Consider the following 27018-nt stretch of genomic DNA (forward strand, 5'->3'; position numbering starts at 1 on the left):
GGCTCCAAGTCGTATTTGTGTCACCAGTTTGTATTTATAGCGTGTTTTTAAGCATTGAGCAGTGAAGCTTATTCATTTCTCTATGGTCTTGAACACCTGATTGCACACCGAGTTAAGTTCATCAGAATTCACTTGATGTTAAAAGCAAAGATTTTCTTTCAGAATCCACTCATTAATGTAAATAAGAGATTGATTATGCAGTTTAGAGAGGTCCATCGATTATAACCAAACATTGTGATATATTGCGATCTTTATGCATCAGTAAACACACTATTAATAAATCATGCTACGCTGCATGCAAATGAGCCCAGAATACATTTTCCTGCCACAGCGCTATAAGAAAACGCTTAAAGGGAAAGGTCACACCAAAATGAAATCCTGTCATTAATTACTCACACGAAGACCTCTGTTCATCTTCAGACACACACAAACACAGACACCGAATTGCTCGCTGAACCTTTATTGCAAAACAGTGATAAAACATTTTGATAGCTTAAAGTACAAAACATGTTATCAGAATTACCAAAACATTTACTGAAGTGCAGTCTTACCATTTTAGAAAAAAGGCAAAAAAAAAAATAGAAAACCGAGAGGGCAAACCCTCTGTAAGTAGATCTATCCACACTTCCCTGAATTACGTGTGTGTCTACGTGACGCTGTGACGTCTGTCTCAGTCTGAATGGAATGACAGATGTGAAAGTGTGCTTGCAGACATGGAAGCAGAAAGTCTTGGTCCGAGTAGCCTTCAGTTCTTGACTGTGACACCTGAGATGTGGAAATGTCTCTGATGGGTCTGTGATCTTCAGTCAGATCCCGACTCCTCCTCCGAGCTGGCGGGGGTGGACGCAGCTTCCTCTTCCTCGTCATCATCATCAGACGCCTGTGACGGAGACAGCAGGTTAAATTAAACACATCTAAATATCTCTATTCGAGCGAGAGTAAGGGTTCAGTCGCACACCTTGCGTTTTCTGCCTCGGTCGTGATCAGATTCAGACGAGCTCTCCTCGCTCGAGATGAACTCTTTACTCTTGAAGCTCTCGTTTCCACCGTCCTTTTTCTCCTTTTCTCCTCCGCTCTTCTTCTTAGCTTCCACCTTCCCTCCTTTCTTCTTCTTTTCTCTGAAAGCACAAGCAATGACGGTGTCAACAAATGCTTAATGCTGTTTTTAAAGCACGTTTGCTAGACGTTTTCTCACTTGGTAACAGACGCGGTCGCTCCTCCTCCGCTCTCTCTGTACTCTTTCATGGCCTTCTCATAATTTTTCTTGGCCTCTGCAGCTTTTCTGTCCCACTCCTGTAAAACACACGTGAGACTCTGATATAAGCAGCTCAGTTTACTCTGTAACAGCACAGCTTCAGGAGTTTGTGCTTCTATCATCTGTCTGCAACACCACAAACCACAGACTGAGAATTCAGCAATATTTTCATACAGAACTGTGATTGGTTTTTACAAAAATCGAGTCATTGGTTACTGATGGAGTGTCACTTTCCCCTGGTTTCACAGACGAGGCTTAAACCTAGTCCTCAATCTAATGTAAGTCTGAGCTGTTTCAGCTGAAGGAAACTTGCACTGATTGATATCCTAATCCTGGCTTAGTCTGTGAAACCAGGCCTTTAAGTCACATCACAAAAATAAAATAAAGAACATTTATTAAAAAAAAAAAAAAATGAAAAAAATCTTACATATAAGTGTTAATAAAAATGTATATAATATAAAAAATAATGCATTAAGATTAAGATCAGGAGTCTTTTTTTTCGTGCATGTTCACACAACAAAATATTCTTGGCACCATGAAATCCTGTGAAAATGATCACAATTCACTGTTTTTAAAAGCACTGGCGGTGAAAGAGTTGAAATGAGGCTGTTTCACTCACCTCTTTTCGGTCTTTGCTCAGCAGCTTCCACATCTCTCCAGCCTTCTTGGAGATTTCGGTGACTGATATCCCAGGGTTCTCGCTCTTGATTCGCTCTCGGTTGCCGTTCAGCCACAGCATGTAAGCGCTCATCGGTCTCTTCGGGGCCCCGGGGTCCTTCACCTTCTTCTGTTGGCCACAGAGAGACGAGGAGAGGGTTAATCTGTCTGGCTGAACTCTCTACACCTTTCATTTATGACACACCGATACCTTTATTACCTCTTTCCGTGGTTTCCTCTCTTTCTTCTCCTTCACCACTTTCTTGGGCTTCTTTTCAGGTTTTTTCTTCTTGCTTTCTTCCCCGCTGTCTCCATCCTCCGCCTCGCTGTCGCTCACCGAAGCGTTGCTGTCATACCTGCAGACACACAACATTACATTAGCAGACGGAGAGACGGACAAACCGTCCAAGCATCAAGGGTTAAATCACTTACTCTTCTGGGACATCGTCATCCTCTTCTCCAGGGTTGAACGACTCGTCTACAGGAAGATACACAATATTAACAACAGAATTCAGCACAATCCACTAACACTGTCCTCAGGTTTACCAGAAAGCATTAGAGACACAAGTCCTAACATACAGTCACCTGACATGGAGCTAGCTTTGATCATCTGTAGAAAAAGCACGCTATATATCTCTGTTATATATATGTGTGCTTGATATATTATATATAATTGCCAATCTATTGAATAGTGTATTGTAATAATATTTTTTAATTAAATTTAAATATAATTTTTCACTAACATTTAACGCAATCCTAAACATTTTTATTGAACATAAATATATATTTGTTTAAATTAAAATTAACATGCTTCTAAATTTGCAAACCTTTTATCGATCCAATTTTTATTTTATGAATTTAATCAGAATTTTCATCTTAAATTGTATTGTCAGAATGCTGTAAACCCGCCCCTCCCAAAACTAAAATACATTTAAAAAAATTAATGCTGATGTAATATTTAGTTCGATGAACTATAAAAACATCCTCCATTCTTGTCAGTTTAATTCAAAACAACTTGGTATGTTATTAGTCACATTATGACATCATAGTGCAGCGAAACCCCGCCTACTTCTACATCACTGCCTCTAGCCCCACCCCCTGATTCACACACACACACATATAACGGCCTATTATTCTTAAAGTTTACATGTATTTTATTAATCAAATATGACCCTGTTTATTTCTCTCTAGTAAATAAAGTGGAAAGCGTCGTGTATATTGTATCTGAGGTGTGTGAGTACCGCTGTCCCCCTCCGATTCGTCGCTGCCGTCTCCCTCCTCTCTGATCTTGCCCTCTTCCTTCATTCTCTCCAGGTAAGCGTCATGCTGGTCTTCATCAGAGTCGCTGTAGCCCTCTGCTCCTTTCATGCCCTAGCACACACACAGACCACACAATAATAATGTCAGTGTGACACATGACTGTGTTTGTGTCTGCTGTCCACACCAGGTTCAGTGGAAGCGTGTCAGCATCAGTATAAACACACACACACACACACACACACACAAGGATCAGAGAATTAGAGGTTCAAACACACTTCCTGCTTATTCCCGTCAGCACAGATCCGTCAGCAGAATGGAGTGTTTATTTAGTTAAACCCAGCTTCAGATTGTGTGAACACGACTTGAGAGAAACTCATAACAGTCTGAACTCTCACAACACTTGGAGCTGAACGTGATGATCACGAACACTCATGTCAGAGCGAGTTACACCAAGGATCCGAGGGAGAGAAGAGAAAATGAAGAAATGCTAAATGGATAGCGCACGTTAAGGCCTGACGTAATGTGACGGTGTTATAATTTGTGTTAATATTAAATTTGTTCTAGTGGGGCACATGCAGTGCTGCTCAAACATTAAGATTTTTTATGCTTTTGATAGAAGTCTCTTCTGCTCATCAAAGATGCATTTATTTGTTTAAAAATATGGTTAAAAATATAGTAAAATGTTAAAATATTTTACAATATAAAATGAAAGTTTTCTAAATGAAAATTGTTTAAATGTAATTTATTTTTGTGATGCTCCGCTGTATTTTCAGCATCATTCCTCCAGTCTTCAGTGTCACATGATCTTCAGAAATCATGAATATTATGATGATTTACTGCTCAAGAAACATTTCTGATTATAGATTATATTGTTATATTATATCATATCAAACAATGATACATTTTATTGTTCAGGATTCACAGATGAATAGAAAGTTTGAAAATAATTTATTTTTGAAATAGAAATCTTCTGTAACAATGTCTTTACTGGCACTTTTGAATTTCTGAATTAATACTTAATTTAATTTTTTTTTCCAAAAACCCTACTAAACTTCTAAATAGTAGGATTAAAAATAAAAAAAATAAATAAAAAAGGTTGAATCTGTTTTATCACTGATTCATTAAAATTGGCTTTAAAAAGGATTTTTCCCCACAGCGAATACAGTTTTTAACTATAATTATTTATAATAATACATTTGGATATTACCCAGCCCTGTGGTGCATATTACTCATTACACATCTTGAAGTTACCTCTTTAAATCCTCTGTTCTTGATGTTCAGCTTCTTGGCATTGACGAAGTCAAAGAGTTTTCCGTATTCTTCCCTACACAAGACAGAAGAGAGGAGATCTCCATTATTATCTGAGACTGGTCAGTGCGGAGAGGTGAAGGACGCTGCGGTCTGTGGTTTACCTCTCGATGTTGCTGAAGGTGTACTGGTTGTTCTGCTTGGTCTCGATCTCGAAGTCGAAGGAGCGTGTGGTGGTGGTTCCTCTGGCGAAGTTAACGCAGGAGATCTCCTCGAAGCGCAGGTGAACCGGAGGCTTGTGCACGTAGATGAAGCCTCGCTCCAGAGGATACAGCAGCCCTGAGCTCGCCTTGTACGCACACGTTATACACTGAGAGCCCGAGTGACTGCACACACACACACACACAGAGAGACACACACACACACACAGAGAGAGATAAACAACTTCAGAATGAGCTCAGCTTCTCATCCTGACACACAGTGCGTGATATTTATCATTAACAATAATGTGACCGTTGTCCAAAAGCATTCGCTGCATGATGAAGCCTTTTATAATGATGTTAAAAAGTTCAAGTCAAAGCTGGAGAAGAAAATGTTTGCGTCTCAGAACCAACACCGCAATGTTTTGTTCCCGAATGAATCTGCTTTTGAACGAATCATTTGAGTCAATGATTCAATGATTCATTATAGAAACAGTCACTTGCCTCGTTTCTAAATGAATCAAGTGTTTTGAATGAATCGTTTGAATGAATGATTCAATGAATCACTCATTAAGACAGAGACTTGTTGCCACCTACTGGGGGTTTTAGCATCATTTGTCTATTCAAATATATGTATATATATTAAAAAAACTACTATATGAAATAAAGACCAAATCATTGTTATTCCTCATTTTCTCTCTAAATGTAAAGTGATTGTAACTACGTCCATCCAGCTGTGCTCTGTTCATCCAGAATATAAATAATGCTATTACATCATCCACCCCTAATGAGAAACATTAAAAGTTGAGTTTAATATAAGCTCATCTGTGTGCGTGTTTTACCCCTGGAAGTTTCCGGGCACCGTGATCTTCCTGTTGACCAGAGCCTTCATGACCCGGCTGACGATCTCGAAGAGCGACCCGGACATGTTCTTACTGAGCTTGCCTTCATAACGCTTCTCCACCTCGTCCCTGGAGAGACAGACACAGATCCAGATCAGACACAGATCGGCGGTGGACCTCGGAGAGACAGAGGAAGCCCAGCGTACTCACTCGCTCATGTTCAGAGACAGACTCAGCTCTTCGTCTTTAGAGAAGAGGAGGATGAGGAAGTGATAACGCGTCTGACCCTGTTTAATGGGCGGATCCAGACTGATCTGGAAAACAGATTCAGACTCGATCAAGAACCAGCAATAAACCACAAAGCTGCATTTTTATAAATCTGACCCTGGAGCACCAAACAAGTCGTAAGGGTAAATTCTTCAAGACGGAGATTTTGTTGCTCCAAAATACACAAATGTCCTGCTCCGACTTTAATTGGAACTATTTTATTAATTTTAATGAATAAAACAGAAAAAAAACATGCAATATTGCGTGTGAAATTAACTCACTCAAAATGTACTTCTTGGTAACTGCTGTATAAATGTAATAACATATTTGCGATTGTGCTCACAGGGTAATGTTTAGGAAAACAGCTCGTGTTATTTTGCATAAGTATATCATATCAAATATTCTTTACATTTACTCATTTAGCAGATGCTTTTATCCAAAGTGACTTTCAAGTGAGGACAAAGGAAGCAATCAAATCACCAAAAAAGCAATGATATGAAGTGCTTTTGGACTCTAAACACTACTTACACAAGCATTTAGATGTTTTAAGCTTATTTCATCCTGGTAATATGATTAATTTAGGTCTACACAGCACTGGTTGTCATTTCATTTCATTAAGACTGATTTTCAACAATCATTTGAGTGCATGCAAACACAGGAGGCATCAGGTCCAGTTTGTCTTTCAGGGGTAAACACACAGAACTCACCACGAAGAACATCTGCCTCTGGTCCTTGTGCGGCAGCAGGAAGAGCCGAAGCACGGTGGTGTAGGGGATCTTATAGTCAAACGTCTTCCCGTGCAGGTGGAGGAAGGTGGGGTAGATACGGATGTCATACCTGAAACACAGACACTAACACCGTCAAACACAGTCACATGCATCACTCACAGCAAACACTAGAGGGAGCTCCACTATTTCTGTTCGTTTGAATAAAGATGTTTTATGGAAACTACCTTACATGCAACTGAGCTGTGTACAAGGTTTTATTTGAATGCAGTTGTTATATTATCTGAAATATTCAACAGCATTGAATATAATAGTTTTGTTGTTCATTTTAATCTCTATTATGTGACCCTGGAGTCTCTGGGGTAATATTTGTAGCAATAGACAAAAATACATAGTATGGGTCAAAATTATAGGTTTTTATTTTATGCCAAAAATCATTAGGATATTAAGTAAAGATCATGTTCCACTAAGATGTTTAGTACATTTTCTACCATAAATATATTAGTAATATGCATGGCTAAAAACTTCATTTGAACAACTTTAAAGATGATTTTCTCAATATTTAGATTTTTTTGCTGCCTCAGATTCCAGATTTTCTGATAGTTGTATCTCAGCCAAATATCATCGTATGCTAACAAATATTTATTCAGCTTTCAGATGATGTAGAAATCTCTGGTTTGACTGGTTTTGTGCTCCAGGGTCACATATTATGTAGCAAATGAGAGTCATTCTGCAAACAAACATTTTTTGTGTGTGTGTGTTCAAAAGTCTTGTAGGATTGTAACAACATGAAGACAAAGGTGAATATTTTTATGAATGAACTATTTAACAACTAGTCAACCAGTCTGGCAAAAGATGTGTATTGTTGTGTGTCACGGATGCTTTAAACACACTTACCTTCCTCTTGGTGTAAGGCACTGAAGCTCTTTAAAGATGCACACAGCGTCTCCGGTGGCCTGGATGACATCTGCCTTCGAGAGGACATTCTGAGCGAACGCCTGCGACAGAGAGAGACACGATCATCATCAAACCAACACACACACACACACACTCTCACACACACACACACCTCCACGGGGTCCGAGCTGTCGTCTCCGGTGTTGGGAGGCACATAGAAGCGGACCTCCATGAGAGACACCTCTGCGTCGTCGTTCTGATGAAACTCCACCGTCACCTCGTTCTTCCCCGTTGCACACTGGGAAACGCTGGCCAGCGGGATCTCGAAGACGGGACTGTCGTTCACATCAAACGACAGCAGAGACCCTGAGCACACACAGAAACAGTCACCGTGTCACAGAGGGAACTATCTGTTATTCAAGAGTCTGAAGATGTGAGGATTTCATGTTTTTGAAAGTCGTTTCCATCTGCTCAGTAAGGCTGGATATGTATTTGATCATAAATACAAATGTGTGTGTGTGAGTGAGAGTGTGTGTGTACCTGAGAATTTGGCAGTGCCCCAGTTCCAGCCCTTCACACACATCTCCTTCTCTGTCAACTCAACCTTGTAGTTTGATTTAAAAAACGCTGCGATTTTCTCAAAATCCTGCGGCGGAGAGGAAAGAGCGAGAGAAAGAAGAGATAAACAGAATTAATGCCTCACTTCTCATCCAGTCGTGGGGTCATTAATAAAGCGCTCGGCCTTCTGGGACGTCAGAGTGTAATCCGTGTAATGAGTGTAACGTGTGTAATCCGGCCGGAGGCTGATGCGGAGCACGCTCAATCAGTCTGTTTATTTATCCAGCGCTGCGCAATCGCTTCCACATGTCACTCCACCAGGTGTGTGTGTGTGTGTGTGTGTGTGTGTGTGTGCGTGCGCTAACGAGCTTGGCACTGCTCAGCGGATCCCTCACAGTACACAAACACACATCTCTCACACACATCTCCCTGATCCTCAAAACATGGCTTTGTGTCCCTAATGTAAAGACGGAGCAATGAGGAGTCACAGTTAAACGCCGCACAGCGAGCATGAGCTCACGTCAACTCTGTCTACATTACATGTTACAGATTCTTCCGGAATACAGCGCACTGCTTAATAACACACACCAAACACAATGACTTCATACAAACACACACACACACACACACACACACACACACACACACACATCCATTATTGGAGGCCAGTGATTAACCCCTGGAGGAAAGCATTCCTGAAACATCTTGAATTACACACACACACTGCACTTCCTTTGACACGAGGGGAAAAAAACAAACATTTAAGCAGAAGCAGAAAGGAAGTATTACATTTAGGACTAGGATCTGGGTATCATTTGATTTTCTAGTTTCCAGTATGATTGAAATATTACATCTATAATACACTTATATATTAAAAATATTTATTTACAGATGTGATTAATCACAGTTAATCATTTGCCAGCACTAATATATATAATATTTTGTATTCCATGTATCTATGTGCAGCTGTGATTGGTCAGTTTTCGGTCGGTCGTCACACTCACGGTGTCTCTGAAGCCGTCGTATCTGTAGATGTGTCCGGCGCTGGTGGCCAGTTTGATCCCGTGACCGAGACAGACGCGACGCCACTGCGCCGCAGACAGCTCCGGAGCCGGGATACTGTCCACCTTCCCTGTTTTATGGCTCTTATAGACCACAGACTGCTTGCTGAACCTCAGACGGCCGTCATTCTGACAACAAACACAGAGATATATCCTCATCTATAATATACATATCCTCTGTCTGGTCTTTAAAGTTTGTATCTAAACACAATAAGTGTTACATGTATGTTTGGAGCGCATTATATAACTGCAGTAACAAACATGAACAGTACAACAGCACTCGTATGAATAATTTTCATAAATATCAAAGCTGTCTTAAATGGATCTGTTTGTTACAAGAAAAAATATCAAAAAGGTCTGCATTGTCATTTTGCATCATTTCCGATACATCAGGCTTTTATGGCTCATAAAGTAAGAATATGGGACTCAAACTGGAGGAGGAGAAACATTTAGATGCTGGTATTTAAAAGTAAAATTATTATTTTTTATTTTATAATAAATAACAAAAAAACAGAATGGAAAATAACAGAGCATGTTAGTGTTAGATGTTTTTTTATTATTAATTGTATAATAAATAAAAAGAAAACAGACAGAATAGAAAAAGATTAGAGAAGCTACCGGTAGTTTTATTTTTTTTAAAGAAAACAAGCAGTTAGAAATGAAGTGAGTCTAATTAAATATATTTAAAAAAAATGATGATTTAGAGGTTTTATAACGCATGTATTAATGATTTATGTTTTAGTGTGGCCAGTTGAGGTTAAATGTAAAACTGCGACACCTAGGGGTCACTTAATGTTCGCACGTTTATGCGTTTAAAATAATAATAATAATAATAATAATAATGATAATAGTAATAGTAGTAAAAATGAACTCCATCCTTGAATTAAGTTGAGCATCACCTACCCAAGATCCCTTGACCTCTGTGTGAATGTCATTAAACTCCAGAGTGTCTCCCATCTCTGTGAATAAACCAACATCGAGAGAAAGGCGTAAACAAAACATCGCGTTCACTTCTGTATGAGCTGCACAAGCACCAATCAGACTCATCTCCGTCTTCAGGTTCTTACAGTAACACCACAGATGTTCTCTGCTCACACAAACATCATTCTGAGCACCACGGGATGTGAAGATGAACTACAGAGAGGATTGTTATGGATCTAATAGAGCTAGAAATGCTAAGAGATGCTAAGTGTGTTAGACGAGTTCAGTCGGGTTTGAAACAGCGCCGCACGTGCAGCGAACGCGACTCCTTTAACTTTACCAGGAAACAACACAAACTTATTTTGACACTTACTTCGGGTGAAGAGCGACTTTATAAATAACAATAATGGTGTTTCCCGATGGTGAAGATGTTTTATGTAACGTAAACACAGATATAATTTCGACGATCGAGCTCTTCTTCTATTCGCCGGTTTCCCGCGTCAAGCATCCGGGTTCTGAACACTGTCAACCGGAAGGAGTGTTGCAGGGTCACGCACACGTTTTCCAGACGTTTTCAATATATTTTTATTTTTATTTATTCGGATACACAAACACACACACACGCACACAAAAACTAAACAAGTTTATAAATGTATAAAAAATGGGACTGTACAATTGACAGAACGTTTTTATTGGTGTAATTAAAAAACATTATATCTACTATTAACGTTTATTTAATATTTATGGTTGTAAAGATAACCTGCTATGTTATGCATATATTATAACCATATTATGACCGTAAATAAAACGAAATAAAATGATTTTAACTAAAATATCTTAACGCATGCTTAAAATATTAAAATTGTATTATTAATATTAAACATTAAAATATGTTATTGAATATCAAATGATTAAAAAATATATATTTAAAGCATATTTGTTGTCTCCTTATTGTATGGCCAGGCTATTTACGAAGAGAACCACATTATGCCTGTATTATAATTAAATCATGAACGTTAATATAACGAAATAAAAATGCATGAAACTAATATATTAAACAAAAAAAGATTTAAATGTTACCATTGACATATTATTAATAATTGTATTATTATATAAAAAATATTGTTAATTTTATATCATTATTCATATTATTAATAAGTTATAAAATAGTAACTATTGATTCATTCAATTCTAAATATTTGAATGAATATTTGAATCTAAAAATAAAGTGTATATGTGTATATCTCTCGTGTATATGTACTGTATTTTTCTTATATTTTCAATTCAATTACAATGTTTATGTTTATGTTTATTTTATATACATGGCCATAAAGAAAACGTGTTATATTATGAAATTATTACCATATTATGATCCTATATAAAGAAAAAATATATATTACCTAAATATCTGTATTATACATATTTTATACTGTATTATATATATTACCTAAATATACCTAATATATGTTTAAAATTTTCATTTTCAATTACATTATTAATATTAAATATAATATGGATGAAATATGTAATTAAATATCAATAATAATAATAATAATATGAAAATAAAGCCAGTGTATGATCGTAAATATAGGCGAACGAAATAAATATATGAACTTATTAAAAACATGTTTAAAAGATTAAAATGCTTTCATGTTAACATATTATTATTTATTGCATTATATTAACATATATACACAATATTATTACTACTATATTATTATTAATATAAACTATTCATATAAATAATAATACATTAAATTCAAAATATTTGAATCAGAAAATAAAGTTTGCATTTATTGTCTCTCCGGTACGTGCATTATCTTTAACATTGTGTTAATTTATATATTTTATTATTTATTTATTTTTGTCCCGCCATAGCAAACTAAATAAATAAACCCGACTTCAGATTTTCGCTTCTGCGTTCAATAAAACAATATAAGCATACAGTTAAAGATATAATAATCTAAAAGTTATGTTTGACTGAAGGTCCCGGTGTTAAACAGCAGAGGACGCCAGCATCACGATTCATCCGATCAAACTTGATCTGACAGCAATCAATCAAACATCACAGACTCAGAAGAGTTATGCAATAATCCCAGTGTTAATCCTTCCTCTTCTGTTCATGTCACGCGGTCAGATGAAGCTCTTATTCTCTCAGCACGCCTCTGAAATAAACCCACGCATGTGTTAAACACACAACCTCAATAATCTCACTGTCAATAAACGCAATACCAGAGGAGTGACGCATAGACGAGCAGAGACTGGGTCAAACACACACACACACACACACACGGTCCGTTCTGAATGAATTACTCAACGACGAATTATAATTGAGTCACAGAATCTGAGAACAAAAATAATACAAAGCATGCACTTGGTGAGAAAACAATTGGAGGAATGATGAAATCTCTGTCAGAAGTGTAATTCCTCCCAGCTCTGTGGTTTCCGAGTCTCGTGGCAGGGTCCTTCACTTCAGAGGAGATGAATCAACAGTGAATCACTGAAGAGGAGGAGAAAGAGAGAAAGAGAGAAAGAGAGGTGCATGTGTAGAAATCACTCACTGAGTCTCAGACACACTGAAGATACCTGGATATCACACACACTCTCTCTTTATAAATCACTCTACACATATTCTCCTCTCTCTATCTATTACTCCAGGCAGAGACTAATCAAGAAGTTTTGGGAGAGTCTATTAAAGCACCGGACAGCGCGCGCGAAAATAACGGGCTCGGTCTCATTTCATCCAGAACTCTTCAAACTTCAGAAAGAATAAACGGATCTGAACCTGAACATGCTTCGCTGGAAAGGTAAGGATTTTCACAGTTAACTCTGATTAATTTATTATTATTATTAGCACCATTATTCTATCAGCTTTTAATTTATATATAAATATCCGAGTTTTTCTCTGAGCTTTAACTTTTAGTTTATTATTATTATTATTATTATTATTATTATTAGGCTGTTACTGTTTTTGTGCATGTGTGCGTAAATTTGTTTGCAAGGTGAAAATATGGACTAGTGATTCAGCCATTAGTTCCTTTATTAATAGTTTGACTTCTATTCTAATAAAAAAAAAAAAAAAACTGTTGAAAAAATAAAATCTCTGAAAAACTGCTTCGAGTTTGAGAGGCCTGTAACAGTCTGTGCAGCAAAGCAAGTCTATTTCGTTAAAGTGAGTTAACGGCTCTTGTTTAGTTTAGATGCCTTTAACATTTCATGTCCAATAATCGATGGAAATATTGACCCTGAAAGTCTCCTTAATTATTTATTTTTATTTGCATATGCATAGGCGTGCGCGAGACTGATATAAGCTATTTAAGTATTAAAACTAGTACTTTTTAATTGAGTTGAACATAGAGTTAGTTAGATGAGAGATATGCATGTTTTAGGTTGTTCTTAAAAACAGTTTAAAATGTAATTACTTTTTTGTAATTACTGTAAATCACTTTTCTCACTAAAATATACATTTATAACAAAGCACTGTCCAAAGCACAAAGCATTTCCTAAAATATCAGTAAATATCAGTGTTAAACCTGTTGATTTCAGAAAGCAACACATTATTAATGAGCCTTTCAAATACAAGATGTTTTTCAAATGTCCTTTTAAAGTGCTTTTTTTTTTTTTTACTACATTTTGATAAATCTGTTCCTCACATGAAGCACACACACACACACACACACACACAGAGAGACACACTAAGACGAGTTATTCTTCACTCCATAGAGCTAACTCACCCCTGTCTTGTTAACAGACACTGATATGAGAATGTACATGATTCAAGTTAGTCAGGGTCTAAACACACACACACACACACACACACACACACACACACACACACAGCACCTGTCTTCAGGGAGCCATGCATGTCTGTGAAAAGGAGGAAGAGTGTGTGACGAAATGATGCGATTTACGCCTGAACAAAGCAGCAGAGCAGTCTGTTCACACACACACACACACACACACACACTCTTTTCCCCGTTACAGTTCATTTTGCCCCACATGCATCTATCACAGCAATCACACACAGCCCAAACTGTCAAATACACTCAAACTCACACAGATGGACTCAGAAAAAAGCCCCAAACTATTATCATGTCACAGAGCCCCATGCATGTGCAGTTTAATTCACACGAAGAAGCGGACGAGAGAGACAGATTAGGGAAAAAGAGAGAGAGAGGTGGAGGGATGAAGAGCTTTAGGAAGTGCAGGGCTTAAGGAGAACGAGAGGGATGGAGTGATGGAGGAAAGGAAAGAGGGCTAACGCAGCCCAGATTCTCTCTAAAAGAGAAAGGAGCGAGGGAGCACAGGGGAATGATATAAAATGAGTCGGTCACGGTTTGAACAGTTACACATGCTGTTTACATTTTTCCCAAATTAACATGGCCCCTCGATTCACCAAGCCCCTTTCGCTCTCCCTCTTCTTTCTTTCTTTCTTTCTTTCTGTCTTGCTTTCCATCTCAAACGGTTTGAGTTCCTTGATCTTCCAGACTGGACGTGCAGATAGAACGGCTCTTCATTCGGCTTGAGTCGGACGATGTTAAATGAGAAACTTGAGTCAGAGAGAAGACGAGGGAAGAGATCATTTAAAAAAGATATAGTGCATCAGAAAAAAATAATGAAGAAGGCATGAGAAGAAGATAACTGTCTGGGAACTCTTCAAAATTAAGGCTTCAAAAGTTTTTTTTTATTATTATTATTGCTGCAGAACCTTTCTGTGAACAGTCCTTTTTTATTAGTGTGAATATTAGTGTGAAGGTTCCTCGAGGAACCATTGATGAAATAACCAACATTTCAGTGAACGGTCCTAAAAATAATTAAAAAAATACATATATTTTCAATAATCTAAAGAACATTTTCTGCTTTAAACAATCTTTCGTGTCATAAAAAGATTGAGAAAGTTTCTTCATGAAATCATCAGTCAGCAAAGAATTCCCTAAAGAACCTTTCAGTAAACTGTTCCTAAAAGAACTATTTTTCGCAATGAAAAGAACATTTTAAAAATCTAAAGAACTACAGAACTACTACAAATCTTTCTGTACTCTAAAAAAAGACAAACCCAGTCGCTGGGTAAAAATGTGATTTTTGTTTGTTGGTTTGTTTCTTATTAAAGCGTGTAATATCAAGAAAATTTTTACATTTAAAAAAAAATGTAATCCATCACTGTCAAGTAAGAATCTTCATTTTATAGAAGAACATTTTTGGTTCCCAAAAGAACCTTTCATTTAACAGTTATTTTTATGGTTGTTGTTGTTGTTTGTTTTGCAACTATTTCCAGGTTTTTTTGAACAAAACCTTGTCATGAATTTGAAAGATTCCATAATTTGGTTCTTCGTGGGAACCATCAATAAAATAAAGAACCTTACAGTGAATTTTCCTAAAAAGAAGGACTTTTTACTTATCTAAAGAACATTTACCAATAAAAACTCTTTAAAATCATCATTGACGGATCCATGAAGAACCTTTAACATCCACAGAATCTTTCAGCTGCACAAAAGCTTCTTTAGATTATTAAAATGTATTAAGAAAAAGAAAAGGTTCTTTTAGCAACTTTTAGGGAACTGAAATGGTTCTTCTATGGCATTTTGAAACCTATTTTGTAAAGAGCCTTTAGTGCAATGGAAAGATTTCATGAATGTTAAAGCATCAGAGCCAATAAAGAACCTCACTTCTAGACAGAAAGTTCAGGGAAAGTGAGGATTTTTCTCCTCGCACAGGTTTTATTGTCCATTCCTTCTTTGTTCTGAAGGTCTTTGGCAAAGCCCACAACATTTCAGGCCAACTTCCATCCATTTCAAATTCAACCTAAATTTCCACAGAGAGATCACGGAGTGTGTGAACGAACGAGACACTGAAACCTGGTCTGATGCATCTAGAAACAATCGCCGGATGTCCCTCGTGTGTTTAAAGATGCATTTATATTCTAACATCCATCTAGTGCCATGCATGTGTGTGTGTGTGTGTGTGTGTGTGTGTGTCTAGTCAGTGAAGGAATGCACGTTTGATTGAGTGCAGACTGCACATAAATCTCTACTTTAACTGTACACAGACACACAACATGACCCTGACCCTCCACAAACACACACACACACACACTCGCTCATGAATATGAAAGACTAGGCTCTTTGTGCTGACCAGCCCATCATATGGGCAATATAACTTTATATGATGTGATATTTGGGAACATGTTTTATGATATTGCACCATAATGCTGAATTCTGGGTATTGTTGACTGGAGCCTCGGAGGCTGGTCTGTTTAGTGTTAACACAGAGGCAACAAATCAGTCAGAAGACGGAAAGAGAGGGTCTACGTGTGCATGTGTGTGAGGCGGAGAGAAAGACAGCAAGTGACTGATAGACCGATTTGACTTCATATCATTGCTGCCAGCTGCAGGAGACACACACACACACACACACACACACACACATACACAGATCCGTCCTAATGAAAGCCGCTGTTATTCAATAAAGTCGCGGGGGACTTGTTTCAGGGGTTATGTAAATATGCCAGTGCTCTGTTTTTGGGCTGTTGTGCTCACATCCAAATAAGCAACGAGAGAGGAGAACATTCTTCATGTGATTCTCCGTAAGATCTAGTATGACTGCAGTTTCCGAATCAACAGAGATTAATTATCTGTGTTTGCTAAGAAACACCACTTTTATCTCCGCTCAAACTGAAAGATAAGGAAATGTTGTAAAAATAAGATGTGCTGAGAGTTTTCTGAGCAGTCAGAGTTATGATTTCTGCCCGGCGACATTCATCCAACGGCTTCGGATTTTTGAAATATTTGTTTTGTTTGGAAAAAATGAGTGGTGCCTACTTTCATAAGAAAGAAAAAAAAAAGATTTCTTTAATATTTTAGTTGTATTTGCCTGTCCAGTTGTTTTCAGAGAAAAAGAGCCTAAACATGCTTAAAAATGAAGGTTTAAAAACTGGCTGATGCCATTAAAGAACCATTTTTGGTTCCTCAAAGAACTTGATCAGTTCACAAACGAACAATTATTGGTGTGAAGATTTAAAGAATAGCAAGGATTTATGGATATTAAAGGTTCTTCACAGAAAACCCACAGAAAACCCTAACCCTAACACACAAAAAAAACTCAATATTAAAGTGTTTAACCTTTTTTTTTTTTAAGTGTTTAACTTTGTTTAATTTTTTTTTTTTTTTTTTTTTTTTTAAGAAATAATCAAAATAAATCAGTCTGGATCAAAATCCAGAGATAAAAAATATATATATATATCATCAAAGTTTTGCAAGGGGCATAAATCCACATTATTTTAGAGCTCTCAAATTTTTTTTTTATTTTTTTTTATTTATTTTTTTGCAGTGAATACCATAGAAAAGCATTTTTGACCACTTTTAAGGATTTTTCAGTACATTTTCTTAAAAGGAACCATTTATAAAAGCATTTGAAACACCACGCTTTGTTCATCAAATGCAGAAATGTTAAAGGTTCTTCATAGACCCATTGATGCCAATAAACATGCTTTATTTATATAGGACACATTAGCAGTTGTCTATTACCATTTCTCTTCAGAAATATAACAGCAGAAGCATTTGAGACGATCTTAAAGCTTTAATGAAACAAACCCGAGTCTTCTGAGCTCTGAAAGAGAAACCTTGGAGCAATAAAACGTTCCTCGGGGTGCTCTTATCCAGTTATGCACTGGAACAAAAGAGCGTTTTAATAAGAATAAGATGTCAGTCAGTGTTTCTAAGACATTAATGGAAGATTTCAGCGGATCTGATGTTTTAACGTTGCGTCGGATCAGGATTTCGGAGATGCACTGCTCAACTCTTGCACTTCTTGGATGATCATCGTGAACTTGTGTTGAGGGAAAGGTGTGTCGGGATCAGTGTGTGCTTTAGTGAAGAGTTTCAGATGAGAAGAAGAACGAGCGAATCAGAGAGAGAAAACTCTGAAAAGAAAAACTGCCAGAGCTAATCGAGGTTAATAAGCTGTTGTTATTTTGGCCGGGGGGCAAAAAAGAGATAAACCACTTAAAGAAAGGGAGGAAACCTGGGTGTGTGTGTGTGTGAGAAGGTGAAAAACAACCTAGAGAACTTGACAGGGGGGATACGAGGAGAAAACAATGTGTGACAGCCATAAAATAAAAAAACCGGGAGAAGAAAGGATTGAGGGAAAATGGACGAGAGGTTCAAGAAGAGGAGAAGAAGAGAGATGAAAAGAGAAAGCGTAGGGGAGGAGGCGCACATATTTCACACCTGCTGAAAACACAATGCCTCAAACAAGTAATTACACATCTCTGCCATGTTCTCTGAATGCATGACACACAGAAAGAACGGGAACAGAGACACGGTGTGAGATGTGTTTGTGCCCGAAGACTCCCCGAGGCTCAGAACAGGAGCACTGCGTGACCCTTTCACCACTTCAGAGGCTCGTGCTCATCTGCTCACTTTTTCTCACTGGGATTTCGGGGCTAAAAGGGTCTCTGGATGGACACATTCACACACACTCGCGCTCAACACCCGATGTAACAAATGCACTGGTCTGTGTACAGGCATGTATATACACATCATCCAAAACAGAAACCTACACACACACACACACTCCAAAACAAAAACACGTCTTAGAGCAGAGGACCACACACACACACACTCAAAAAAAAAGAAAAAAAAGAAAAAGGAAAACACACACACACACACACAGAAAAAGTGCTGTCCGTCAAATTATTAAAAATGAAAGGGAAAAGTATACACTTTCAGTTTGTCAAATATTATTGAATCACGTTAATAATTAATATGATGTTTTGAGCAAAATAACTATTCGTTCAAATTCAAAATGCTTTTATTTAAATGATTTTTTTGTTATTTTTGTGATATTTTAGCATTGCTTGTGTGATCAAATACAATTGGGGTCAATGTATTTATTGCTATCATAAAATGGGCTCATGGATTCTCAAAGTCATGATGAAACAGATCTTTTCTTCCTTATTGTGAAACATCTGAGGAAATGAGATTATCAACAACAAAAAAAAAATAAGTAGGGCGGGGACTTGATATTTTGATTAAACAAATTTCATAATTTTTAAAAAATGAAATGCATGAATGAATTGCTCGCAATTAAAAAAATGCATTAAAATATTGAAGTAAGACACAACTTTTTATGACCCAATATGAACATAATTCCCTTTAATAATCCTGTGCAGAGCTTCTCTATCTCTATAAACACAGGCGGTAGCAGAAGCAGTGCCAGATAAAGCTGCATGAAATTAAACCTCTGCGATCAAAGCATAACATAAAACTAACTATTTTCCTTTGAATACCTCAAAAGAATTACAGCTGAAACCACCATATTACAAAAATTCACTAAAATGACACGCCATAATTTGTGTGAAGGCTTAGAAGCCAAACATTTACCCAGAGCTGATTACAGACAGATTTTCTCCACTTGCTGCTATTCCTCAACACAATATCACGGTCCTCACTGGAGGATTTTTAAGAAATTATGGAATTATTAATGCATCTCATGAACAGAAATGCTCTAAAAAAGAGAAATGCACGTGAAACGTTGAGTTGTGCATGCAGTGAAGGCGGTGTTTTCAGTCGATCAGGTGGCGGTGCTGCTGTTGTTGGCGGCTGGGGTCGGCTTCGCTCAGGTGCTGGACCGAACACTCATCCTGACCAACGAGAGGAGCTCCATCGAGAGGACATACGAGCTGACAAAATACCTGGACCACCAGCTGAAGGAGATCAGAGACACTTACGTGAGTCCCTCTGTGTGTGTGTGTGTGTGTGTGTGTGTGTGTGTGAGACCATAAATGGGATGCTTTTGTTTATTGATGTTTTCCTGTCAATGCCCTTCCCAGAGTTTTTATCTCCTGAATGCATATAGTTTTAATTGCACTGCAAAAAATGATTTTCTTCCTTAGTATCTGTGTCTTGTTTTCTAGTATAAATATCTACACATTCTTGAATCAGGAAGCGTTTACTTTACAAGAAAAATTACTTATGAGATATTATGTCTTGCTTCCTGAAAACATTATCCAAATTGTGTTAGTTTTTGCTTAAAACAAGTGAAAATATCTTCCAGTGGGGATAAGAAAAAAATATCATAATTACAAGATGGACAAGATTATTTTAGTTACACCATTGGCAGATATTTGCACTTGTTTTAAGCAAATATTTACAAAATTTGGATAATGTTTTCAGGAAACAAGACATAATATCTTATAAGTAATTTTACTTGTCAAATAAATGCTTCCTGATCCAAGAATATTAGAAAACAAGTATCTTTTTGTCTAGTATGGTGTATAGACACCTGTGTGCATTGTTTGATAGTAGTTTTATCCACTGTATTTATGAGTTTACTTGCTATCGAAACAGATCGTTGTGGAGGAACACATCAGGGCTTATCTTTATTTTAAATAGCTTTTATTTAACTTAAAGTTGGCATGCAATGGAAATGAACAGCTCATCTCTGATGCTGCTCACACTTTAGTTTGGGGTTTGACTTTAGCCTCAATAAACTCCTAATTTGCTGGTTATTAATAGTAAGTTAGCTGTTAAGATTAGTCATGGGGTGGATTAAGAGATTTAAAAAGATTCATGTGCTTTATAAATAAACAACTGATATGCTAGTGACATGCATGGTAATAAGCAACTAGTTAATAGTGAGAACTGGTCCAAACTTGGTCAAGTTTTACAGTGATTTTTAGTTAAAATGTCACAGCTGGATCTTCCAGTGAAATGACAGACTTCTCTCTGGTCACGCATCCAGAATCCTCTGATCATTTATTGCACTTAAACTCCTAAAAACTTGCGCTCATGTGCCTCCACTTTGAATGAAACGCTCACATTTCAAAGTCCAATCAAAAACCTGAAATCAAATCATGAAGTTTCAAACCCGTCTGACTTTATTCTTCAGTGGAACTTAAAAGAAGATGTTCTGGAGCATGCTGGTAAACAAATAGTTTTTTGGTTACCATTTATTTTCCATTGTGTCCTCTTCATGTCCCACAAAACAAAGTCATACAGGTTTGGCTCAACATGAGAGTGAGTAAACGATGACAGAATGATCATTTTTGGGTGGAACTATCAACAAAAGAAATACAAACAACCAGCATCAACTAATCTGCTTATTTCTCACTGGATGCATGTAATATTTAAAAGAACATTCTCAATCTAGTAAAGAAGCCTGTTTCTGACACTGAATTAAAAAATAATAATTGCAAAGTTTGCATCTGGCAGAATTGCATTAAATTAACTCGCAACTACAAGTTATATATTTTCTTGCAATTGTGACTTCTTTTCTCAGAATTTTGAGATATAAACTCACAAAGTCTATCTCATTGGGAAAAAGACAGTTTCGTACAGGTTTATATCTCACAGCTTTGAATTCATAACTCACGATTGCATGTTATAAAGACTGAATTACTAGATAGAAACTTGCAATTCTGGGAAGAAAAGTCTGACTTTAAAACTCTGAGTTTATGTCTCATTTGCGAGATGTAAACTAGTAATTGCAAGATTTTAGTCTAGATCAGGGATCCTCAAATCTGGACCTGGAGATCCACTTCCCTGCGGAGTTTGGCTCTGACCCTAATCAAACACACCTGAGCATGCTAATCAATGCCAATCAGTGTCTTTGGGATCATTAGAAAATCACAGACATGTGACTTTGATCAGGGTTGGAGCTAAAGTTGGCAGCGCATTGGACCTCCAGGGCAAGATTTGAGGAAACCTGCACTAGAGAGCATTTTCCTTACAAAAATAAATCATACGAACTGTGGTTTTCAATGTGGGGTGGGGTTCAGCAGAAGAAAGAAACTCATACAGGTTTGGAACAACTGGAGGATGAGTAAATGATGACAGAGTTTTTATTTCTGGGTGAACTGTCTCTTTAAGAGTGCACTACAGTGGTCATTAACCCCTAAACGCTGCATATTTTGCATGTCTCCTTTGTCTGACCCGGTTCAGGTCTTGGAGTCACCACTAATGAGCTGATGATCTGAATCAGATGTGTTTGATTAAAACTACAGCCGGTTACTTTTGTTGGTTAAAAATGTAGCCTTCCTTTATAGCCTTTTCTCACAGCAGCTGGATTCATTAAGTGTATCATTTTGATGGCGTATTGTAATCCAAAAATTGTGTTTATAAAACACAAGCGACTGAAATTAGATTATATTTCAGTTTTAAATGTGCATCTGATTACAGATAGCCTACATGGGATTTAAAAAAATTTCAAAGACAACCAGTTCGAAGAGAGAACAGTTAACTTTTTGGGTTGAAACTATTTCTTTATATAAGATTCGAATGGTGTAAGAACACTAATACGGTGTTAACAGGAACGATTTGAGAACAAAGTATAACAGTAATAATAATTTTCACATTTGCACGTTACATTTAATCACCATTGTACTGTAATGCTTTTTCCTCAGTTGGTCAGAACAAAAGTGTCAGACTTGTTACTTAAGGCGGGCATACACTGTGCGATTTCGGCACAATTTCGGCAAGGTACTAACTCACACTGTACGAGTAGATCACTTGCGATGTAAAGCCAAAGCTCACGATTTTTATGCGCTCACTTAACGGTCCGATCGTCCAGTTGCGATTTGACTGCTCACACTATACGTGAGGAATGAACCGAATCAACACGTAGGATCCCTCAGAACCCGGATGTTTGTGGTGGTAAACGCCATTCTTTGGTGATATGCGCAATTCTGTGTGCTGAAATTTAAAAATAAAAAAATAAAAAGGTGTAGGCATATCTAGACGCGCAGGTGGCTCGGAGGCCGTGGCCAATATGGTTTATCCATTTTGCAACGGGAACTGGAGGAAAGCAGGCATTTTCTTCCCTATTTTTTTTATTTTTCTTTGCCATAACTCCACAAGTTTTCCCTCCATCACTTTAGTCCACGCTACACGCCATGTCAACATGGTTTCGTTTATGGTTTGAGGGAAACGCGGAAAATCGGTCCGTAGCCCTGCTTCAATAGTGCGATACTTCACGAGAGGCGACCAAAATTTCTGACATGTCAGAAATCCATCTGACCAACCGATTGCCGGTCGGGAGATGTTAATCGCCTCTCCTTTCCCCTTGTACACTGCACTAACACTGCACGACAAACGGCGCACGAAAATGCTGAAAATCGGCCCGACCCAAAAAAAGAGTCGCACGAGTCAGAATTCGGCTCAAAAACGGATGAAAATCGCATAATGTATGCCCGGCCTTAATTGTTTAGTGCCACACGTACTCCTCGAAACATTAGATTCATCCGCGCTACAGTCCTAATCAAACACACCTGAGCATGCTAATCAATGCCAATCAGTGTCTTTGGGATCGTTAGAAAATCACAGCCCACATTAATAAAATAATTCTGCAAAATAACTGCAATTGCAGGTTTCAAACAGAGATGGCGATATAGATGACTAAACTCATATTCTAAAATGTTGTCTCTTCTTCAGCTGTCCTATCTTGGGCCTCCGTTCAGCGATCCCGGCTTCTCTCCTCCACGACCCAACAGCTCGTCTCTGTCCGTGCCCAGCGCAGCGACGCGGGTGGATCTGTGGCGAGGGCTGGAGAACGGCGCCCGTCTGGCGCAGAACCAGCGGGCGTATAGCGTGCTCCTGTGTGCTGTTAGGGAGCTTGCGCGCTCCACCCTGTGTCCGTATCTCCAGAGCTCGCTCATGCACTTCTGCTCCGGCCTCAGCGGGCTCCTCGGCTCCATATCCGGTCTGATGAACGCCCTGGGCTACCCCAGCCTCCCGCCCTCCACGCCCGCTCAAGGATACGCCCCACTTCTCTCCTCACAGTTTCAGAACAGCCCTGCTCCTCTGAGGAGTCATGAGCCTCAGGCCGCGAGAGAGGGAACGACTCGGGCGGATCTGAAGAGAGGAAGGAGAGGACGGAGAAAAGAAGGAGTGAGCTGGGCTGCCCGAGAGGAGAGAGAGAAAGAGGAAGGAATGGAGAGATGGGGGAAACGGAGAAGACTGTTGAGCGTGGATGAAGAGCAGATCCTAAAACTCAACGCGAACTACACATTGGTAAAGCAGCCTGTGCTCTTTTCAGCGACGTCTCTTCAGCACCGTCGAGCGGCTCGGTCCACTCACGCCGGACTCGCTCCGCTCTCGCTGCTTTATCAGTACGGCGGGTCGACCGCGGAGGTCCACACTTTGCTGGCTGCCCCTGTGTTGGCATCTCGTCCCGCGTCGAATGACTTCTCGCGGAAAGTGGAGGGATTCTGGGTACTGAGAGAGCTGCAGAGCTGGCTGTGGAGATCCGCCAAAGACTTCACCAGACTGAAGAAACGACTTCAGCGCGCTTGAGACACAACAACGACTTTGCTTCATAACCTAGCGAGCTGCCTTCTAATAAAATTTCACAAAACATAAAAAAAATGCGATGTACAGAGGTGGCCAAAATTATTAGAACACTAGTATTTTTTTAGAAGCTAAAAAATCTTGAATTATGAAAATTAATGGCAAAATGAAGGTTTGGATAGAATAGATGTAACCAGCTGTGAGGTCATCGGGATCCAGACCTTTAATATTCAAAACTATAATCAGAGGTTCTCTGAGTGATTAATTAGCACTTTAAAACTACTTTTATGAGTATCTGCATGTATAAATAAATTTAGACGGTTTGCATAGCTAGTTCAGAATCCATGATGGACAGCAATTTTCGTGAATGCAGCTTGAGAGAGAACTTTAAGTGAGGGTGTGAACAGAGCTGCATTGTTGCCAGATCCAGTTTTTATAAGTGCCATTAGACTCGTTTTTTCCATTAATTGTGATGTCATAGGATGTAAAAAAAATGGGAGGTTGAAAGTTAGAGATATCCTTATCTTCAGCTTATTTTGGTTTATGCTATTTTTGGTTTTGGGCTTGTGTTTGTTTGCTACTGTAGTAATACCTGGCAACACTGCATCGCCAGCACTGACAGTAATGATAATAATAACATAAAAAGGCTCATAGAGGTCATGGCCACCTTATTGCTGACTGGATACAACATTCGATAAGACAAATGACAAATGACAATGATCGTTATCATCTGTCATAAACAGTAACAACACTTTCATATATTAACACTAGCACAGAGATCTGTGTAACAAGTAGGTTACAGAATGAAATGTGGCAAATATGCAAATGTAGGTCATGAAGAAAGCCAGGCTACATCAATCCTTTCACAAAGTCATGCTAAAACATTCATAAGAGCACGAGACAAAGTTCTTATCAGATAGCAATGCTTACTAATGAAAATTATTACTGTAATAAATTACTGTTGCATGAACGGCAAAACAAATAATAAAATGATCCACTCCTAACTTATAGTAAAGTATGAAAATAGTCTTTAAAGTTGTCCAAATGAAGTTCTTAGACATGTGTATTATTAATAAAAAATTTAGTTTGATATATTTATGGTAGAAAACTTACTAAATATCTTCATGGAACATGATCTTTACTGAATATCCTAATGATTTTTGGCATAGAGGTAAAATTAATAATTTTGACCCATGCAATGTATTGTTGGCTATTGCTTCAAATATATACTTGTGCTACTTATGACAGTTTTTGTGCTCTAGGGTCACACATGCAGTGTATAAAAAGAGTTGTGTTTATTATATCTAGCACAGCTCACACATAAGTCACTTTCAAACCCTTCAGTTCTCTGTTGGACCGGTTGCTAATGTGCGTGACTGAGCTGAACCTGTTGTGAAATCTGCGTGGGGAGACCAGCTCGCTAGGTTTGGGCACAGACTGATTCACGCTCGGTGGATGGAGATCTGAGGATCTCAGACGGTCACGCTTTGCACTAAATCACCAAACAGAAGAGAGCCACCAGCACGTCACGGACAAAGGGAAGAGAGCGCTCTTTGAGAGAGCCAGACGTGATTCAGCAGAAGGAAAGTGAATCACGCTCGGCGTCATGCGGCAATGAAAGGGTCAACGGGCAAAAGTGGAGGAAATGTGGCATAATCAAAGAAACAATGGAGAGTTTTCTGCTGCCTCACTGACACTGACTCGTCTTTTTCCAGACACACAAACACACTCCTACACATTTGGAAACACATGCACAAATCTGATGTTCAGATGGTGTGTGTGTGCGGACAGAAAAGCAAACACATGAAAGATTATTATACAAAAACTTGCTAATATTTTTTAGGCATACTATGTTTTCTGGAAAAATGTACAATGGTAATATTATGTTGTTGTTTTTTTATAGAAAGTATGTGTGTGAGTATGTGAATAAGGTCATAATTTAATACCATGGTATAATTCAAAGTACTTTTGCATTGCTATGTTTTTAAGCATTGAACAATGGTAATACTTTTTTTTTTGTTATTTTATAAAATGTAAAATAGTAACACTGTGGTATTTTTCTAGAAACATCGGGTATTATGTAAATACCATGGTAAGTGAATATGGTAAAAATGGTATATATCAAGATACGATATAAAAGGGTCGTGTTTTGGGTACGGTATCATGGTAATAGTAGTAAAGTAGTTTAGGATTACATGCAAATACCATAGTATGTGAAAATAGTAGCCATTCAGTCCCACATTCCCATGCTTGTACATGAAAGCAAAGCGTTCTTGAAGATTTATTGGGGTGTTACGTAAATACCACAGTATGTAATAATATACCAAGGTATTTATTTGAAACCCCAGTGTACCTCCGAGAATCTGTGATACAAAAAAGGTACAATAATACAATGTTTTTTGGAAATGTACCATGGTATATATATATATATATATATCATAGTTCTGCACAGATGACCGTGAGTTATAATGCAGATGAGAGGGTGTTTAAATAGAAGTGTTTACAATCTGTACACTGATTTCTGTTTGTGTGTATATGTCTGTTATATTTATTTAATACTATTTATTTCTCTTGGGTACGACTGTATGGTGTCACATGGTTTTTTTGCAGAGAGTACAAAAGACCTTTACTGGCTACACAGTGTGTGTGTGTGTGTGTGTGTGTGTGTGTGTGTGTGTGTGTGTGTGTGTGTGTGTGTGTGTGTGTTCTTACCCCTTGAGGAAAAACCAGAGGGACTGGGAGGATAGCGAGAGTTTTATTCGTCTGTCTGAGCTAAATTTATGACCACTCCGTTCTTTCATGTAATCCCACATCCTCTCATCCCTCTCTTCCCCTTTATCTCTCT

At 38.0% G+C, this 27018-nt stretch overlaps 2 protein-coding genes across 2 annotated transcripts; one reads left to right on the forward strand and one right to left on the reverse strand.

Moving 5' to 3' along the window:
* Window positions 1-446: 446 nt before the first annotated feature.
* LOC127971828 (FACT complex subunit SSRP1) lies at window positions 447-10430 on the reverse strand. Its single transcript, XM_052575069.1, has 18 exons — window positions 10265-10430; window positions 9874-9929; window positions 8914-9099; window positions 7892-7997; window positions 7524-7717; window positions 7352-7452; window positions 6437-6566; window positions 5673-5776; window positions 5463-5591; window positions 4585-4806; window positions 4424-4496; window positions 3154-3283; window positions 2345-2390; window positions 2133-2268; window positions 1875-2042; window positions 1196-1293; window positions 959-1118; window positions 447-880 (listed from the first exon to the last, which is right to left on the reverse strand). The coding sequence occupies exons 2-18, from the start codon at window positions 9925-9927 to the stop codon at window positions 803-805; spliced, it is 2115 nt and encodes a 704-aa protein (XP_052431029.1). The 5' UTR covers window positions 9928-9929; window positions 10265-10430; the 3' UTR covers window positions 447-802.
* Window positions 10431-12429: 1999 nt separating this feature from the next.
* LOC127971141 (uncharacterized) lies at window positions 12430-26751 on the forward strand. Its single transcript, XM_052573955.1, has 3 exons — window positions 12430-12698; window positions 19458-19618; window positions 23319-26751. The coding sequence occupies exons 1-3, from the start codon at window positions 12683-12685 to the stop codon at window positions 24177-24179; spliced, it is 1038 nt and encodes a 345-aa protein (XP_052429915.1). The 5' UTR covers window positions 12430-12682; the 3' UTR covers window positions 24180-26751.
* The last annotated feature ends 267 nt before the right edge of the window (window positions 26752-27018 follow it).

This window comes from Carassius gibelio, chromosome B14 (assembly GCF_023724105.1).
Source record: "Carassius gibelio isolate Cgi1373 ecotype wild population from Czech Republic chromosome B14, carGib1.2-hapl.c, whole genome shotgun sequence".
Classification (NCBI taxonomy): domain Eukaryota; kingdom Metazoa; phylum Chordata; class Actinopteri; order Cypriniformes; family Cyprinidae; genus Carassius; species Carassius gibelio.